The sequence below is a fragment of the Natator depressus genome, chromosome 21 (genome assembly GCF_965152275.1).
Source record: "Natator depressus isolate rNatDep1 chromosome 21, rNatDep2.hap1, whole genome shotgun sequence".
In the NCBI taxonomy this organism is placed as follows: Eukaryota; Metazoa; Chordata; order Testudines; family Cheloniidae; genus Natator; species Natator depressus.
In genome coordinates, this window is record NC_134254.1 from 12,592,057 (window position 1) to 12,612,614 (window position 20,558).

Here is a 20,558-nt window from a genome sequence, read left to right on the forward strand (position 1 = left end):
TAATCCACACGTCTTGCAGACAGGAGTTGCTATTTAGAGGGCAACGAAAAAGCAGAACAAAATGACACAAATGCAATCATTTTTTTTTTCTTTTTTGCATGGCCTTTATATGCCGAGAGGGATCGCTTTGTGGATTAGAGGGATTAAGTGCTAATTCTTGCATTTCGTTATTTGCTCCTGGACTATAAAGATTTGTGAGTAGGACACTGTGCCAAAACTTACTATGCAACTTGGCTTATTGATGTCCTTCATTAGTGGTGTACTACCAATAACGTACAAAACATTCCCCACAGGTCTGGAAAAGAGTAGGAACCACCTTCTGCTCTCAGTTACACTACATTGCATTGAGTTCAAAGGAGTTACTCCAGTATTACAGTACAGCAAATGACATCAGAGCTAAATCAGGTCTGCCTAAAGAGGTTACTAACAGACAAAGCATACACAAGGAAAGGGATGTCACAAAGGTGATCGGAATTGGGTTATTTAATAATAGCATGTCTTGTTACTGCCAGCTTCAAATAGCTGCTTGGATCCTGGTATATTAAAGTCACTGGTCACAGAGCCATGGCACGGAATTTCTGTTTGAAAAAGAAAAGTCATTGCCAATCGTCATGGTTGAGAATACCACCTTAAAAGTATTAATTGAATGTAAACCCACGCGGAATTGTCTTCCTGAGTCTGCAAACTGGAAAAAAATATTTGCTGTTTCAAATTAACCTGTTCAACTCATGACAATGCTAAAGTTAACAGCAGCACATACCAACATTAATTATTTCACTGGTTTTATCATTTTTTAAAATCTCCCAGCTAACGTGTTTATGCCATAAGCACATGCACCTACCCATGCGGCACTTGGCATTAACTACTCTCTCCTGTTCAACAAAAGCTTCCATTTTAAAACGTGAATAACGATGCCACAGAATCACCAGGTATAGGACTGGAGGGGACCTCAATAGGTCATCTAGTCCAGCGGTTCTCAACCTTTCCCCCATTTACGGACCGCTAAAAAATTTCAAGTGGAGGTGCGATCCCCTCTGGAAATCTTAGACATGGTCCACAGATCACAGGTTGAGCACCACCAATCTAACCCACTCCCCTACACTCAAGGCAGGCCTAAATAATAACTAGATCATTCCTGACAGGTGTTTGTCTAACCTGTTCTTAAAAACCTCCAATGACAAAGTCCACATCCTCCCTGGGCAATTTGTTCCAGTGCTTAACGACCCTGACAGGTAGGAAGTTTTTCCTAAAGTCCAACCTACCTTCCACTGCTGCAATTTAAGCCCGTTGCTTCTTGTCCTATCCTCAGAGGTTAAGGAGAACAATTTTTCACCCTCCTCTTTGTAACAACCTTTTATGTACTTGAAAACAGTTACCATGTCTCCCCCTCAGTCTTCTCTTCTCCAGACTCAACAAACCCATTTTTTCCCCCATCTTCCCTCATAGTTGTTTTCTAGACCTTTAATCATTTTTGTTGCTTTCCTCTGAACTTTCTCCAGTTTGTCCACGTCCTTCCTGAAACGTGTCCAGTTCTGAGCGCCACAATACTCCAGCTGAGGCCTAATCAGCACGGAGGAAAAGAATCACTTCTTGTGTCTTGCTTACAACGTTCAGTGTGCTCCACCCAAGGGCAAGGTCAGATGAGGTACAAGAGCAAGCCATTTGTGGCGAGAGGTAAAAAGACTAGCCAAAAGAGAAATTTTAGGACATGGAGGAAAACAAGGGTGCTTGGCATATGGAAGAAGGGAGGATGTTCCATGCATAGCCACAGTGGAGAGGCATGGGGGATGAAATGAAAGGTTGGGAGTTGTCTTGGTTATTAAATATAGGATGGATGCATAAGGCAGCCTGTAAGGAATATTTTGAAAAACTCCCAACTATCAGGAAAATCTCTCTCATCTGAGTTGTCCCTAAGAGGGAATTATAAATGTTTACATGATGTTCAACTCTATAATACACATTACAGCCTAAAATCCTGGAAGGCACTTTAGACTAATCACTGCATTACGAATCAACGCAAGGCTCATGCCTTAATCCTATTTTAAAGTACAAGGGCATAGGTTAACAAGAGCAAAAGCGAAGGGAGACGGAGATTAGCTTTCTAAACAGAGTCAAGGAAGGGTAGGTACACGGCTCTGACCTTCACTGATCCCCTACATTAGGACGGGTTTCCCAGTTACCTATACAGACATCAGGGCAATGAATACCAGAAACACCAGAAACAGTGAATTTCAAGTAATGGAAAACGTGATACATTTTAAGGAACAGAATCCTACCTTCTGCTGAGCAATCAGTTGTACTTTCCCCTGTTCTACCACCGCTGCGGCTACTGGGGAGGCAGCATGGCCTAGTGGATAGAACAGTGGACTAATCAGAGATCTGAGTTCCATTTCCAGATCTGCCATTGACCTGCTGTATGACCATGGGCAAGTCATTTCATTTCCATAAACCTCAGTTTCCCCAGCTGTAAAATGGTGATTTATCTGCTTTGAGAAGCAGATGAAAAGCAGAACAGAAGAGTTAGATTTTTAGTTCTTCCATGAATCAAATTGTTTTACAAAGTTGACTGCATTTTTTAAGTGCAATAAAAGGAGTTTTGTGATCCTGCAGGATAGGGAAGCTGTAGAACATGGTAAACTGGATGGTTATACAGCAGAATAGATTGGCTAGGTTTCCATGATCAAACCAGTCTGTTTTATAAAGCCAGGAAGCAATATGTGGATATTTATTAAGTATATACGGTGCTTAGCAGTGCCCTAATATTGAATTGCATGCATGTTTGAACTGTACTGCGTAAAGCAAAGCATACTGGCACCCAGTTGTGGAAGTTGCAGTTACTAAAGTCCCATCTGTTACTTCTAGCATTCCAACACCCTTGCCTGGTGCAGAGAGTTGGAGCCTGTTCAGGTTCTGAATGCGACAGTTTGCATTTCTATAGTGCCTTTCATCCAAGGATATTAAAGTGCTTTATAAATATTAACCCTATCACACCTGTGAAGTACTATTCCCATTTTACAGATGGGGAAAGTGAGGCAGAGAGAGCAGTTACGTTTCACAACCAAGGTCCCACAGCAATGAAAGAAGCAAGAACTGAGATCTTCTTATTTGTGCTATCCAATAGGCCTATTTAACTCAAGAGAGCATGCATATGTGAGGATCTGAAAACATTTCTTTCCCATACTACTATATGCTCTTGGTAATTAAATATTGCAATGCAGCAAACATGTTTCTGAAAACCTCATTAGTAGATTTCACTGAGGTTGATAAATCACTGGGCTCCCCATCCCTCACTAACCATTAATCCTTTCGTAAAGAAGAGGAAGAGCCTAAGGGAATTAGGCATCCAATTGAATTTCTGGAGGGAGTACCTTCTAAGATGTCTATCTTTAGTATGTAAATCAAGTCTGTGTGTAAAAGTTTTGGGTTTTGCTATTTTTATTGTTTTTCCAGAACAAAGTGATTAATCAAAGAGTCCAAATCCCATGTCCTCGTCAGACTCCTCAGATTCTTCCTTCTTCTCTTCTTCTTTTTTCTCTTCTGCAAGTCAAAGAAAGCGTAAATTATATTTGAAAGTCCAGTAGCTCCTGCTAAGAGACAGAAGTCTGGATCACCCTTGTGCATGTTAATTTAGTGTTTGACTAATGAATACTGTGTGCATGTACACGGAGACAAATGTAGTATGTATGAATTTAAGCAATCCTTTACCTCCCCGCCACTTGAGGGCAATAAAAGTTATGCCCCAGGAAAAGAAATTTTGGGCAGGCAGGCCCTGGTTTTTAAGGCTTATTCTGTGCCAACTGGGGGAGACTTTCAAAAGCGCCAAATGACATAGGTGCAAAAATCGAATTGACATTTAATGGGACATCTGAGCCTCTCACCCATGTAGCTTTAGAAAATACAATCCTCAGTCACCAAAGTGTTACGTTAAAATGAACAGTCACTCCTGTAAGATGTTTCCCAAGCTAATCTTGGTTTAAAAGTTTGCACTGTGTACATTTAAAAAAAAAAAAAAGCAGTTCTACGTTTAAACCAAGCACAGCAGCTCCTACAGTTAGGAAAGCTATGAAGGCTCATGCTTCAGGTCAGATTCTTCATGGATTTTCTGTTTGTGGATAATAAGAGACCCTCTTAAGAGAGAAGCATTCTCAGTCTCACACAGAACCCAGGAACGCCCCTCCCACAAAAACAAGACATACCTGCAGGTGCGCCTTCACCACCAGCCAGAGATGCAGCAGGGGCTGTAGCAAGGGCACCTCCTGCTGGAACACAGGCTAACTTGGAGAGGCCTATGACATGAGAGACTTGTAAACAACACACACACACACACACAGCCTCATTCTAAGAGCCCTCAAAGTTAGGCAGAACGTGTTGTACCTAGGTAACCTTTCGTCTTATGATGTCCGACACAAGGACAACATTTCACATACAGGGCACAAGTGCACGCCTGAAGCAAGACAGCACTGTGTGGCATAGCACTTGAGACAAATGAAATGATTTTTAACCTTTGTCTCATGTGTTTCGTAGACATGTGAAGGCAACCACTCTGAAATGTATACACAGATAAACGCTGCCCAAACAGAAAATTCACAAGCAGCTGCACTAAATGTGTTACGTAGTAAATGAATTAGCATGGAACAAAATGGCCATTTTGAATCATAGAATATCAGGGTTGGAAGGGACCTCAGGAGGTCATCTAGTCCAACCTCCTGCTCAAAGCAGGACCAATCCCCAATTTTTGCCCCAGATCCCTAAATGGCCCGTTCAAGGATTGAACTCACAACCTGGGTTTAGCAGGCCAACGCTCAAACCACTGAGCTATCCCTCCCCCAAGTTCAGTTATTTCAAATCACTTTTGCTCACATTGGATGAAAGTGAACACTAATCTCGGAAGTGTCTGATTTGTGCTGGGAAATTATTTGGTGTGCAAAATGAGCATTGGGCTGAAAACTAGTACACCAAAATGAAATGGGGTCTTCAGCTTTGCACTAAATTTATTCCAATGCTCAATGCCACATTTTCTGAATCTAGAGAGTGTGCCTCTGAATTATAAAAGTTAAACTCCACAGGAATAAAATATCCGCAGGAAGTGGAGACCTGAATTTTAATCTTTCTGAAAGTCAACACGAGAGTAAAAATCAATGGCCTTTATAATGTAGCACAGAACCAAATCTGAAAGGAATGTAATGAACTTAACATTCAGCTATTAAAACTTGCTTCAAACTTTACAAACACTGATTAATTAAGCCTCCTATCATTTCCCCACTCTCTGAGATGTGGAAAACACATTCAGGAAGATTAAGTGACTTGCCCCAGAAGCTATAACCCAGGCTTTATTGAAACTCAGGAATTTCCTGAATCTTAACCCCTGCTTAATTTAGTACAGAATCTTGGTGGCAACTTTATTTTAATGGTAATGCTTACACGCATATAAGTAAGTGTTTTCATAATAGCAGGAAAAAATGAACTGAAAGATTGCTACTGTATTCTGTTGGGGTATACCTAAAAATTTGATACTCCATTGTGAATCTGTAATTTAACGGAAGTGAACAGTGATTCAAAATTAGGTTGATTAGTTCATAATACTAATCAAAGACACTCTAGTTACATTCTTGTGTCTTCCCATAGTCACAAGGGGAGTGTTTTTCCATTTGAAGGGATAAAATAAATATCCAATTTCCACTTCAAATAAAGGGAAGTCAGAGTTGGTTTTAAGCCTTTGCATACAAGGCTCATCTTCTGATTTAGAGCAAGAATCTATACACTCGTTTACAATAAAATGCACTTTAACACCGACTGAGCTGCCGGGACAAACACCTACTGTATTTTAATAAGCTTGTAACAGACAACTGCCTGGAGACACTTCTCTGCAAATCAATATTTTAGCTGGCGTTTGCTTCTGTCAAGCAAATATGAAACCCAACATTTCCCTTTTAGATGAATCCACAGAAATGCAAATGGATTGATCTGTCTAGTTTTGTCTTGCAACAACTGAGCTCTTAAAATCTGGTAAGTTTTTACCTGAGTTGACAACATCATCAACGTCTTTGCCACTCAGTTCACTGATGACCTTTATTATGAGAGAGAAGAAGAAAGAGGTTAAAGATCAATCCTGGAATTTTGGGTGTTCGACGTGTTTAGTTGTCTCTTTACACTGGCAATTCCCCAACATATGCATTACCACAAAGGGATGCGTAACAGAATAATTAAACAGAGCATTAAGGAATTAAAGGGACAAAGAGTAGCTTAGAGACAAAAAGTAGGTTTCTGGAGAATGTTTACAAGATCAACTAACAGCAATATTAGCATAAAATTTAAATAAGATCTGAACAGAACACTTGTCAGGATAAAAAAACATTACCCTGCAGTATCTGCAACCCAAACGTTGCAGTATTGAATGAAGTTAGTGCATTAGAAAGGGAAGGAGGTAAGTGACACCGACATTGACCAGTGCTAAAATTACATAGCATAAATAGCAAAGAACAAACCAGATTTGACATTTTAGACACATGCAGGTAAGGAAGTGGTTTTAAAAAACAAACAAACAATAGACTTCTAGTATAACACTTTCTTTTAATAGAAACTATAAACTACAGGTTTGAAAGCTGTAGAAGTTCAGTAACGAGTCACTGCATGCTCATTTGCTCAATGCACTTTCATCTTATGGTGCAGGATCAGGCGTCACTGAACTCATCCAGGCTTTTAACATTTTAACACTAAAAAAGCTGATCCGAAGTCTTAAAGTTAAATTATTCCTTTATTTAAAATTTCTCATAGCATGCAATTGCTTAAAGCTATTTGGGAACGCAACAGTTTGGGGAGGTATCATAGAATCATAGAATATCAGGGTTGGAAGCGACCTCAGGAAGTCATCTAGTCCAACCCCCTGCTCAAAGCAGGACCAATCCCCAACTAAATCAGGACACTGGACTCTGAGTTGGGAGACCCTGGGTTCTATCCCGGCTCTGCCACTGAACTATTCTGTAACCTTGAACAAGGTTGTTCCCTCCTTCTGTTTCCCTCCTATTTTTTGTCCACCTACTCCACGTTTCTCAGAACAGTACCCACCTGGTATAGCACCTATTACAATGAGGACTCAATTTCAGCTGGAGCCTCTAGGCACCATAAATAATAAATTAACTGAACAGCCCATATCACCCATAGACAGGGATGGAGTCTCATGCTGATGTTGACGTATCAGGACTCGGCAAATACTACAGGCGAACATGTAAATGCGAGGACAGATCAATGCGAGAACAGCAAACACGGTTACAAGTGGGACAGACGAGATTGTCCCTGACGATTGCAGACTGCTGTTTACTTGCTTTAAGTCGTCCACGTTTTTCACGTAAGGTGTTATTGTGCCTTGCTTCAATGTGGTTAAGAGCCACATGACAAACCTGCTGCCACCTTGCTCTGACGCTGGCTGTTTTCCAGTTGCCATGCCCACATAGTACAGCTAAGAAAGGTTACATCACATACAGATCTTTATCCAAAAACAGATGTTTATATATAAAGTGTGTGTGTTTCTCTCTTTACCCATACACCCTCCCCATTCTTCCTCCCATTCAGAGGTAGGCATCAATAGGACAGTCAATTACTGAAGAAAATCAGGAATAGTATTTCAGTACAGTGTTTTCCCAGCAGTAATTAATATTACAGTTCATACTATGAATCAGTAGACAACAATCAATATTAAAGCTTTTAGAGGAGAGAACATTTGCAGATGGGTTTATGTACTCTGTTACTGATAGAGACTATATATAGTGACAAAAGTACATTGGGAAGAAAAAAGAAAAGTTGTCAGAGATTCTTCTGGATTTCCTCCCAGCCCCCAAGTCTCAAAAGTTTCATATTGCAGTGTGTTTTTCTCTCTCCTGCTGATATCTGGATACGAGTATCTTTGCCTTGACTAAGTCCAAATGCCTACAATCATCCAGAAGTCATGGATACCATCTTCACAGGAGACACTGTCTCCAGCAGTCTGGGAAGGTAAGGAGGGCCTGAACTTTGCTCCCCTCCACAAAAACACTTTGCACTCAAGTGTCACAATTTTTACTCCCCTGGCCAAGATTCCTCTGAGATTTGAACCCATACCTCCATCACTGCAAGCGGGAGCTGTGGGGGTCCAGACTCAACAGGTCTCTTCCAGTCCTATGTTTGCACTAAACGCCAGTGAACTTCCAACTGGCAAGTTGTAAGAACCCTTAGGCTTTTCCAAAGCATTACAGACCAGGACAGAAGTTTAACAAGCCCGTTTACACTATTAAACTACCAGGGCATTATATTCTGTATGGTACTGGAGCGTAAGATAACTGCTTCAAATATTCTCTCAGAGGAGTGTTCCTGTAACTACTTCAAAAGGCAAGAGAGACACTAATGCAAAGAAACCAACCTTGTTGACACGCTCATCATCTGTATCGATACCAACGCTGTCGAGGATCTTCTTGATGTTCTTGGCTGTAGGGTTGTTGTTGCCACCCAGGACAGCAAGCAGGTAAGCGGCCACGTAACGCATTCTGAAACAGACGCCCACAGGAAAGAATTCAAGTTAATGTCTTGGATACAGAAGTGTTGCATTAAAGAGCTCCCATGTCAGGATATAAGAACCTATGGTACATAAAAGAGAATATAAACAATCTCATCTAAGCATTTAATGACTATTACTGAACTACAAATCCAGAGGGAGGAAACTGCTGGAGCAAAGGGCATCAGATACAGATACCTCCTTGTGTCTCAAACTAGCAGGCAAGGTTTTATGCTGTCTTTATACGAGGAAGGTTTTCCCAACATAGTTACACCAGCAAAACCTTCCAGCATGGTTGCAGCTGTATCAGCACTTTTATGCTAATATAAAGTATAACTTAGGGCTTGTCTAACTTAAAACACTGCAGTGACACAGCTGATAATGCGCCACCGTGGCACTTCAGCATAGACACTACCTACATGAATGGGAGGGATTCTTCCATCTGCGTAGGTAATCCGCCTCCCTGAGAGGTGGTAACTAGGCCAACACTATGTACAGAGAGATTTAGGTGGGCTTAACTATGCCGCTCAGTGGATTTTTCATACCCCAACCGACCTAGTTAATCTGACCTAATCATCTAGTGCACACCAGGCCGTTTGCTGGTTCAGGGCAACAGCATACGCTATACCAGTATAAACAGAGTAAGGCTACATCTATACTAGGAATGCTTTACCGGTATGGACTACCCGTATGCTATACTGGCCAAGTGCTCCTAAGGTGGACACGACTATCCTGGCAAAGCTGCACTGTGAACTGCTATGGTAAAAGTATAGTTACACTTGCATTACAGACTTCTGCCAGCAAAACTCTATGAGTCAAGGAGCACACACCCAACCAACATGGCTGTGCCGGAATCAGTCTGTAGTGCAGATGTTGCTATACTGGCAAAACTGCATCTACACTACAGGGCCTTGTTGACATAGCTATGTTGGTTTAAAAAAAAAAATCGTGCCCCTAACTGACATGGCTCTGCCAGGTTAAATGAAAACAAGGCCTTAGCATAAAAGCAATTTCTTTCTCAGCTCCAAAAGAAAAGAGCTTCAACTACGTCACCAGTCCAGATATGGGGATAGTGACAGCTAAACTGATGGTGATGGAGAGCAAACCATTTTTAGAAAAGGTCAAAAATCACAAAAAATGGTAGGGTTTAAATTACTTCTCATGATCAAAATAAGGCCTGGGATCTACAGAATTCTGAAGAATATGGGACTTCTCCTACATCCCATCAAAGTGTTAATGTTAGGCAGGTCAACTTTTCAGCATATGTTACTTTGCGGGAAGGGGGTATGTGCCCGAGAGAAAGAGATGGGCCAGGGAGGAGTTCAGTATCATACAGAATTGGGTAAACCTGCCTTGAACCAAGGCCTAAAGTTGATGCCAAACAAGCCATTTTAGTGGCTGGTAAGCAATACTTCAATTGCTCCCCTTGGAAAACAGAAGATCGCTGACACCTTAAATAAAAGAAGGGTAAATCATTACCCAGCATCTAATAGGTGTTTCTGAAAATTAGTCCTTTCCACTTTTTCCATGAGTAAACAAATCAGTACATTCAGTCTTCTAGACCAATGTTTCTCAAGCTTTTTGATACCAGGGAGTGGCTTGCTGCCTTCCTAAACCGTGTCAGAGAGATCTCAAGGACCGGTCATTGAGAAACAGCATTCTTATACAGCACCAAACACAACTGTTGGTGCTTAATCATTTTCTCTCAATAGACTGCCTACCACATTTTGTTTTCATGTCTGCCTCCCACTGCAGTTTTGACTAGGAGCCATATTTCTAATTTTGAAACAGACATTTTGCAGCTACTCCCTAAAGAGTCAGGAACATTACGAATCGATTGGCTAGAGCTGCATTTAAAGCCCTCGTGTAGTTTGGAAATCAACCTGTTTTCTCATGGAGTTGTAAACTTTTTCTGCATTAAATGCCTGCAGTGGTGCACTAATTCAAACCCATCTGCCTGAACTAACTGCAAAGTTAGCGTTACAGGAAAGTTTGCATGCTGTACTGTGACAGAAAAGTGTGTTTTTCTATTAAGCTGAAAATCTAGCTGCTCATTTAAGTCCTACACCGTGATAACTCTCAACACAAATATTGAGTAGAACAGTATTTTCATCTTCACTCTAAAATATGCTGATTTCCAAAGGGTGCCAGTAGAATCCAATGATGCAAGTCCCACTCCAGGCCTGTCCAGAGAAAGCTGCATACACATAATGGTGAAGCAGAAGTTAAAGGCTGCCCCTGCTCCCTCCAGGCCCCCTGTATTATAGAACCATGTGTACTGCAAACTTAGGTCAGTGGAAGAGCACTGAGAGAACCAGCACTGAGGGCGCTCAGTGGGGGGCAGGCCCCAGTCATTTGAGGGGCAGGGGACCCCCAGGGCTCTCAGTGTGGGTAGGGGGCCATTCACTGGGTGGGAAACAGGGCCCCCTCCCCTGGGCTCTCAGTGGGGGGGCAGGCCTCAGTCACTGGGTGGGTGGCTGGTGCTCTCAGTGGGAGGTGGGTCCCAGTCACTGGCAGAGGGGATCCCAGGGCTCTTGGGCCGGGGGGCCGGGCTCTCAGTGGGGGGGGGGGGGGCAGTCACTGGCCGGGGGGCCGGGCTCTCAGTGGGGGAGGGGCAGTCACTGGCCGGGGGGCCGGGCTCTCAGTGGGGGAGGGGGGGGGCAGTCACTGGCCGGGGGGCCGGGCTCTCAGTGGGGGAGGAGGGGGGCAGTCACTGGCCGGGGGGCCGGGCTCTCAGTGGGGGAGGGGGGGGGCAGTCACTGGCCGGGGGGCCGGGCTCTCAGTGGGGGAGGGGGGGCAGTCACTGGCCGGGGGGCCGGGCTCTCAGTGGGGGAGGAGGGGGGCAGTCACTGGCCGGGGGGCCGGGCTCTCAGTGGGGGAGGGGGGGGGCAGTCACTGGCCGGGGGGCCGGGCTCTCAGTGGGGGAGGGGGGGGGCAGTCACTGGCCGGGGGGCCGGGCTCTCAGTGGGGGAGGGGGGGGGCAGTCACTGGCCGGGGGGCCGGGCTCTCAGTGGGGGAGGGGGGGGGCAGTCACTGGCCGGGGGGCCGGGCTCTCAGTGGGGGAGGGGGGGGGGCAGTCACTGGCCGGGGGGCCGGGCTCTCAGTGGGGGAGGGGGGGGGGCAGTCACTGGCCGGGGGGCCGGGCTCTCAGTGGGGGAGGGGGGGGGCAGGCACTGGCCGGGGGGCCGGGCTCTCGGGGGGGCGGACCCCAGTCACTGGGCGGGGGCAGGGTTCCCAGGGCTCTCGGGGGGGCGCGGCCCGCACTCACTTTAAGTCCGGAACAGACCCGAAACGATGTGCACGCTCTGCCCCGCGCTCCGAGAAGCAGCTGACGACTGGCCTACGGGGCCGCACGGCCCCTGCTCACGGGCGGGGCGGGGCAAAGGGCGCGGGGTCAAAGGTCACCTCGCCTTTCGCTCCCTCGGCCATTTCGTCACGCGCCGCTGCCCCGCCCCACAAGCTGCCATTTAAACACACCAGAAAACAAGATACAGAATGAACGTTCCATTAGTCCCGCCCCCAACGGCTCTAGGTCTGCGCGTGCGTACAGAGACCGGGCAATGGGCGCCGGGCCCGCCATGTTGGAAAGGGGGAAAGAGGGCAGGAGCCCCGCCCCTTCTTCTCCAGCCCATGGGCGGGGCCAGCGAGGCGGGGAGCACAAGGCACCCCTCAGGGTTGGCAAACGGGGGGAGGGGAAGCTGCTCCGGGGCACAGGGCTGGGCCTAGACCACGGGAGGCTCTAATATTCTCCCTGGCATACCTGGGTATGGACCATGGAGCCCCCCATACCTGGCAAGGACCAGTCTAAGCTCCACCATATTCTGCCCATAGGCCATTATACCAAGATATAGACCATATAACAGCCTTGGCTCAGCATCACTGCATTCTGCCTCCAGGCTGACATGTAGATCTGGACCATTGATTGGCTCGGGCTCACTGAGGGCTAATTTAATCTCCCCCATAATATGCCCACAGGGCATTACACCTCTATACAGACCCTACGACAGCGAGTTATCCAGTGGCACGAATAAACAACACTTTGAAAACCTAGTCCTAAAAAGTGATGGAGACCTAGGGTGACCAGATGTCCCGATTTTATAGGGACAGTGCCGATATTTGAGGCATTTTCTTATATAGAGGCCAATTACCCCCCACCCCATCCCGATTTTTCACACTTGCTATCTGGCCACCTTACGGAGACCAGACTATGTAACATTCTTGTTTTATCCTGAGAGAGGATCCAGTCGTACAAAAGATGACCACCCTAAAAGAAGACAAATCTCACACTAAGCCCCCGCAAGCACCCTGCAGGATCAGGCTTGGAGAGAGGCAGAGATGTTTTCTTCCTAGGAGCAATTACCCCAAGCTCAAGCAGACAGCTTCTTACTTTCCAAAGTAAGCTAAAACGCTTTGTGAGCCTCTAGCACGGCTCACTTTAGTCCTCACTGAAGTACAGCTGCTGGTGGGGTGAAACACAACAATAGCTTAACAATGCTACAGTGACACGTTCAACAATTGACAGAGGAAGCTGTAGCTGCTGTGGGATTTCAGAATGTAATCATCCACGACAGAATTTGAACAGGACTCCAGGAGGAATATTTGTGTGAAAAGATCATTAACGATCACAGGTAATCAGGACCGGCCATGATCCCTCGAGCACCACAGCACTTCCTGGCACAATGCTTGGGCAGTTTGGTACTGACTCAGAGGGAAGACTGCCTTAATTGAATCACTCCACCATTCCTGCATGTGTTCATCAAAAGCCTCCCTTCCAGTATTAACCCAGCCTGATGCAGCATAGGAAAGGCAGTACCATCACACCCTCAGATGATATAGCACCAAGAACACTGTGCATTTACCGCATGTCTAATTCTATTGTAATCACAGAGTGCAAGATCTGCCATCCAACCTTTAAATGCCACACCGTCAAATGTGTTAAGATCTTCCAAGGAAGAGGACACTTGGACATCCCTCCTGTATTATTTGCGAAATAAACACAGATTGCATCAGGCAACAAATAGCAGAGCTGGTTATCTGATAACTGAGCAGTGCTGGTGGGTAGCTGAATGGTGCCATCTGGCGAGTAGCTTTGGTTCTGAAGTGCTGAATTACAGTAATTGTAATCTCTTTGGAAGAGGCTCGAGGTATCAGTAGCAGCTCCATGGAAGTGCAGCAGCAGCTAAAGAGGGGAGATGGAAAGCTGTATGAAGAAGGAAAGAGAGAGTCCTATGAAAAATATTCCGGTGCTATCGTATCTATTGATGATATGATGGTCTTTGCCCTCAATTTGTGTGAGGTGGGGGAAGAGAGAGAACTCTGAATTACATACTATGTAAACAGTGCAAAGTCTCTTTGTGAGGGTCACTTAAACCGAGAGAGGATAAAGCACTGAATCCATTTTAAGGAACTCAGACTCATAGACTTTAATGTCAGAAGGGACCATTGTGATCATCTAGTCTGATCTCCTGCACATTGCAGGCCACAGAACCTCACCCACTCCTATAATAGACCCCTAACCCAGCTGAGTTACTGAAGTCCTCAAATCATGGTTTAAAGACTTCAAATTACAGATAATTCACTGTTTACACTAGCTTAAACTTGCATGTGACCCGGGCCCCATGCTGCAGAGGCAGGCGAAAACCCACCAGGGTCTCAGTCAATCTGATCTGGGGAAAAATTCCTTCCCAACCCCAACTATGGTGATCAGTTAGATCCTGAGCATGTGAGCAAGACCCACCAGGCAGACACCTGGGAAAGAATCCTCTGTAGTAACTCAGAGCCCTTCCCATCTAGTGTCCCATCTCCAGCAGTTGGGGATTTTTGCTGCTGGCAGTCACTGTTGGGCCACATGCCATTGTAGGCAGTCCTATCATATCATCCCCTCCATAAACTTATCAAGCTCTGTTACCTGCACAATACAGCTCAGCCTTGAAGCCAGTTAGGTTTTTTGCTCCCCTTGGAAGGCTGCTGCAGAACTTCGCTTCTCAGGCTGTGAGGGATGGACCTTATAGGCCTTTTGCATCCTTAATGTCTGTGATCTCTGTTGGTGAAAGGTATATCACCCTGTGTGCTCTGGAGCATACTGTAGACGAGGCTGACTTACCAAACACTTAATATTGCATCAACATTGCAGTGCAAAAGTTGCTTTAATGTAGCGCCTGTGGGATTTGCTTAATAATTGATGTGGCCAGTAACTGTCTATAAAAACATTAAATATGCCTCAGGCAGACTAGATACCATAGTAAGGCTTCAAGACCCATCACAAAATGAACACAAAGCAGGAAGATAACGTGATTACTGTGCATTGTGTGACTGCAGTATGTTTTCAGCACAGAAGCATTATTCTTAGAGAGGCAACCGGGATTGTGCCTGGGTCTGGAAGGTCTCATCTCTGACTCTGCCAGTGTTTCGCTGGATGACCTGGGGCACGACACAGCCCCGTTCTGTGCCTCAGTTTCCCCATTGATAAAATGCGACACATAGGACTTGTGTGGATTAATGGGTAAACTTCTGCACAAGGCTTTGCAACATGCCATCCCTCTGTGCCTCATTTTCCCATTATGTAAAATGGGGATACTAATCCTTTTTAATATAGAAGCATTGTGAGGGAAAATACATTAATTAGGGGAGATGCTCAGATACTGCGGTGATGGGGGCCAGAGAAGTGCCTAGACAGATGGCTATTAATTTTGAAACAGTATCAAGAGCAGAGATGCATCCAACTATTCTCCCCCTGAGATGCTAATAAATAGCAACAGTTAAAACTGTTGATATACCATAGCACTGTAAATGTACAGGCAGAGTCGTCCCTTGGGTAGGGTGAATGGGGGTGATCACCCCTGGCCCCATGCTCTGGGGGGCCCTGCTCTTCGCTAAAATTGGGACTGTCCCAATATTTAGCCCTTTGTCCCACGTCCTGACCGATGTACGATCGGGACACCATTTGTCCTGATATTCAGGTGAGGAGGCGGGCGGGGAGGTGAGGCAGGAGGCGGGTGGGCAAAAGGGGTGAGGAGGCGAATGGGGAAGCGAGTGGCAGGCGGGTGGGGGGTGAGGAGGCAGGTGGGCAGGTAGATGGCAAGGAGGAGAGCGGGGGGGCAGGGGGAGCACCAGACAGACGGCAAGGATACTAGTAGGAAGGCGAGCGGTGGGCGGGCAGGTGGGCGAGGAGGTAAGCAGCAGGCGGGGGGCGGACAGCAAGAAGGAGAGCAGTGGGACAAGGGGTGTGTGTGAGGAGGTGAGCAGCAGGTGGGCGGGCACGCCGGGCAGACGGCGAGGAGACTAGTGGGAAGGCTGATTTGTCCAAGACCGCGCACGCCCCTAGGGACGGCCCTGTGCACAGGACAGCTTACCAATGCATGGCCCTTACTCTGCCTGGAGGAGCTAGCAGCCCAAGGCCTGGTCTCCACTCAGGAACAGCCCCAATTCGGCAACTGGCACAGCTGCTCCAGTATTGACACGTTAGTGTAGTCACGAGTATGTGTGAGAGACAGTGTTGCCTAGTGGGTAGCGCAATGGATTGGGAGTCAGGAGACCCAATTCTCTGCCTGCCTGTGTGTTTTTTCTTGGGCGAGTCATTTCCCTTCCAACCCTTCTGTCTTGTATATTTAGACTGTAAGATCTTTGGAGCCAAGGCTGTCTCTTACCACGTACGAACAGAGTCTAGCACAATGGGATGCTGATCGCTGTTGGAGCCTTCAGGTGCTTCTGTCATACAAACATTGAAGGAGTAAACCTCAGTTATTATTAGTAATCATTTTTATTACGGTAATGCCTAGGGACCAGCCAAGATCAGGGCCCCATTGGGCTAGGCACTGTACAGAGTAGTAGACAGTTGCCACCTTTTTGCTACAAGCCCCAGCCTTCCTTATCTACATTTATTAATCCAACTGCATGGATTGTGGGCCACTGTTGGCTCAGTCTGGACTATTCCTAAGAGCAGATCAGGCTCAGATCCTGGAATCCCTCTCTCACATCAGCAGCCGCATTAAAAACAGTGGCACCAAACACAGTGAAAAATGAAAGAAGGGGAAAAGAGCCCAAGCACTGCACTGGCTCTTCTGTACCAAAGAGCCTAGCAATTTTGCATGCAAGAGCCCAGACAGTTATGCTAGCTTAGGTGATGTGCTCATTACTAGTTTTTAAGGGTGTTTTTCTTGCTGCTAGCTCTCTGGGGAGCTACAGGCTCAGGCTGGTAGCCCAGCGGTACAAGAGCGATTTGTGTTTATTGCAGACAAATGTCAAGAAGCATCTGTGAGAAAGTCAGGAAGCCCAGTGCTTCTAAAAATAGATTTCCCAGGAATAAAACAGTTCCGGTAATAGTGAAGAGGACGCAGCCTGGTGTGCGTTTGAGGCCAGATCCAGGTCCCATTAAAGTCAGTGGCAAAGCTCCTTCCCTAGGAGGCGAAGGATGATTAAGTAGTTAAAGCACTGGACGGGGCCTCAGGAAATCTGGGTTCACTTCCAAACTTTGCCACAGATTTCTTGTGAGACCTTGGGTGGGTAACTTCATCTCTGGGTCTCAGTTTAAAATGGGCACAATAATTTCTCATGTGTCCTACTCTTTGTCTGTCTTATCTATTTAGATTACAAGCTCTTCAGGGCAGAGACCATCTTTCTGTATGTGAATGTACAGCACAACTGGGCTTTGATCTTGGCTGGGGCCTTTAGATGCTACTGTAAGTAATAAATGAAAAGAATAAAGCTGCACTGATGTCAATGCTACAGAATCAGGCCCTCACTAAATAAGATACTGCAGGTGTTGCAGTGGGGGAGGTTTAGGTTGGATATTACGAAAAACTTTTTCACTAGGAGGGTGGTGAAACACTGGAATGCGTTACCTAGGGAGGTGGTAGAATTTCCTTCCTTAGAGGTTTTTAAGGTCAGGCTTGACAAAGCCCTGGCTGGGATGATTTAGTTGGGGATTAGTCCTGCTTTGAGCAGGGGGTTGGACTAGATGACCTCCTGAGGTCCCTTCCAACCCTGATATTCTATGATTCTATGATTCTATGTTTCACAGCCCAGGTTATTAGAAAAATGGTATGAAATGTTATGATGGAGTGGCCCAAACCTATTCCCGCAACTTCCCTCCGCCCTCGGGGCCTGCAGACACTTGGGGTGCTGTACAATTAAAATGCAATCAATCGAAACACCACAGGATAGAACTAGTGGATGGCTCAGCAGATTTTCATTGACCCATGGAATAAGTATCTGCTGGTAGAAGACAGTCTCCAATTGCTTTCCACTCCTGCAACCACCTCTTTGTGCAGTTCCGTGCTGGGCTCCTCCACCAGTGTTTCAGCAGAAGATAATAGAGGCCTGAACCTGTCCCACTGTATTTAGTTCCTCGGGACCCCATCTCCCAGTCTGGGATGTGGACGTTCCATTGGAGCTCTGCCTGGATTCGCCAGATATGCTCCCGCACAAACAAGAGCTGTTCTAGTTCAAAACGGAAGTTCTGGGTTCAATGCACAAGTTATGGGGTGGGGTTCTCTGGCCTATGTTTTGCAGGTCTTACTAGATTATCATAATGGTCCCTTCTAGACTTTAAAACCTAAGAATCTATGAAACCTACATAGATCAGACTGTAGGGTGTGGGCCCAAGGTGCCTCTGATGGTGTGAGTGCTCTGTCATTTGTTACAGTTGGATAATATTCATCTCATTATCGCCCGGGCGTAGGGTGGGCACCTGTTAATTGGAATAGCACTTTATTTATTTGTGACTTTGATGTATAAAACATAGGGGGAGATTTTCCAGGTGACAGGTCGGCAGGCACGTTTCCACAGGAGTTGGGTACCTCATTGCCTTTTTGTGCTTTTGAAAATCTGCATCATAATTAAGAAAGAGCCTTGGGAACCTTTGGATGAAAAATTGCTCTCAGACTGCCATTGATTTAGGTGGGCTTTGGATCAGGCCCTTAACGTGAGATAAGAATTATTAAAATAGATGATACGTAACGTTTTCAGATTGGGTTTCTGGGGTTGATGAGAGCTGAAGGTGCTCAACATCTGAAAATCAAGCCACTTATTTCATAAGAACGGCCACACTGAGTCAGACAATGGTCCATCTAACCTAGCATCCTGTCTGACAGTGGCCAATATCAGAGCTTCAGGGGAGTGCACAGGACGGGGCAGCTGGAGTGATCCACTTGTCTTTAGGTGCCAAAAATGGATTTAGGTGACTGGCTGTAGGTGACCTGGTACTGAGCCTGTGGATCTGTTAGCATGGATTCTTGTCTGCATCGGGCACACCACTTGTTTCACTGCAAATCCACAGGGGCACATGCTAGTGGATCTGATTGATGGGTCAGGACCCAAGTTTGAAATTTGTGGCTTGCATAAATGCACTGGAATGTTTTAGGAGACATTTTTCATCCAACTCCTTCCAAACTGACTGACCGAGTCTATGAAAGGCTCTGCTACAGAAGAGCTTCTAGCTTAAAATGCGAAGAGCACGCTAGAAAGGGTTTTTACTGCTGGCACGAATGCTGATGTACCCAGAGATGTGGATTGCGGTAGATCTTCACAAGAGGGCAGAAAACAGCTGTGGAAACACAGTGTGCAGCTTTCTGACCCTGACGCGGGCTTTCAGATGGAAAATTCTCAAGGACATTTTGGTTCTCTATCACACAGAAACGTATGTCAGGAGTTACCAAGAGAACTGGCATACACGCACTGTGTAGAATAACAACAAGGACAAAAAAAAAAAATGGATCCATGCTGGTATATGATCAGAAACACACACTTATACTGGAACAGTCATGTGTTTAATCTATCCACTGCTATACATGGTAACATCCCTCCTTGTCCCCTCTTTCCCAGACCAGGGCAGGACTGAATAACTGGACCCATTTCTGTCTTCAGCAGGTGACTTATTCTAGAGAGAGGTGTGCAGAAAGCAAGCAGCTATGAAGTGAGAAACGATCCGAACAACGTTTTGTATGAAATATGAGTGTAACAAAACTTCTAGATGTGAATCGTTAGGGAAGACGAAGGATCCTGCGTTTGGGGACTTTCTCCTAGCCCTAGAAAGGAATGTCTTGGGCTAGCATGCTTTTACTTTCTGCCTAACAGGTGAAGGGCAGGGAAGAGCTCTTGCTGTACATTTCTCCATCCTCCGCTCTGGATCAAGGCCCACCCTTGCAGCAAACCGATGAAGGAAAGGGATGGGGAAATGTAGTGGTTTAGGACGGTAATTACATGTTTGAAGACTCTTACTGACTAATGCACATACAACTGTTGTCAGTCATCTTGCACTCACTTTAGTTTAAACCAGACATGGTTGAAACTTTGCCACGGCTTCTGTATTTACGCCACATCCATGGGTTAAATTCAGGAGTTCAAAAAGTAATGTCTTCTGGGTGGATTTTAACATTTTATTCACTTTTGGGAAACCTCTGGAAAAGGAATCTGGGAATTTCCTATTCTGGATATTATAAGTGCATTTTTACAAACTCAGCCATAAATGGAATACATAATTCCCTTAATTTGTCCGATAATGAAATGTCATTACAGCACCAACACTTTGCATTTATGTAGCTCCTTTCTTATGGGGATCTCAAAGCACTTCAAAAGCATTTAATAAACCGCACAACCCTTCAATGAGGAGGTACTATCCTCATTTTACACATAGGGAAACTGAGGCACAGTGATGCGGTGACTTGCCCGAGGCCATGCAATGAGTGCAACATTAAAGCTACAGGTAGAACCTAGGAGTCCTGACACTCAGTCTCCCTGCCTCCATTCCTCATTTGCCACTCTAACCACTAGTCAACACTCCCTCCCGAAACTGGGAACAGAATGCAGGGATCCTAGCTCTCTCCCCCTTCCCCGTCCCCTCAACCCCATTCTTAGAGCTAGGGGAGTCCTGACTCTCACCCCTCTCCACCAACCACTAGACAATATTTTTCCCCAGAGCTGGGGATAGAACCCAGGAGTCCTAATCTCAGTCACCCCCACCCTGCTCTGACCACTACACACCACACCCGTCTACATTCTGCAGGAGCAGATGGCAGACTGAGACAAGCTTACATCT

General features: G+C 45.8%; 1 protein-coding gene across 1 annotated transcript; it reads right to left on the reverse strand.

Moving 5' to 3' along the window:
- Nucleotides 1–3,417: 3,417 nt before the first annotated feature.
- Nucleotides 3,418–11,950, reverse strand: LOC141975557 (large ribosomal subunit protein P2-like). Its single transcript, XM_074936006.1, has 5 exons — nt 11,793–11,950; nt 8,393–8,516; nt 6,019–6,067; nt 4,197–4,286; nt 3,418–3,537 (listed from the first exon to the last, which is right to left on the reverse strand). Exons 2-5 carry the CDS (start codon nt 8,513–8,515, stop codon nt 3,461–3,463), a joined length of 339 nt encoding a protein of 112 aa, XP_074792107.1. The 5' UTR covers nt 8,516; nt 11,793–11,950; the 3' UTR covers nt 3,418–3,460.
- Between the last annotated feature and the right edge of the window lie 8,608 nt (nt 11,951–20,558).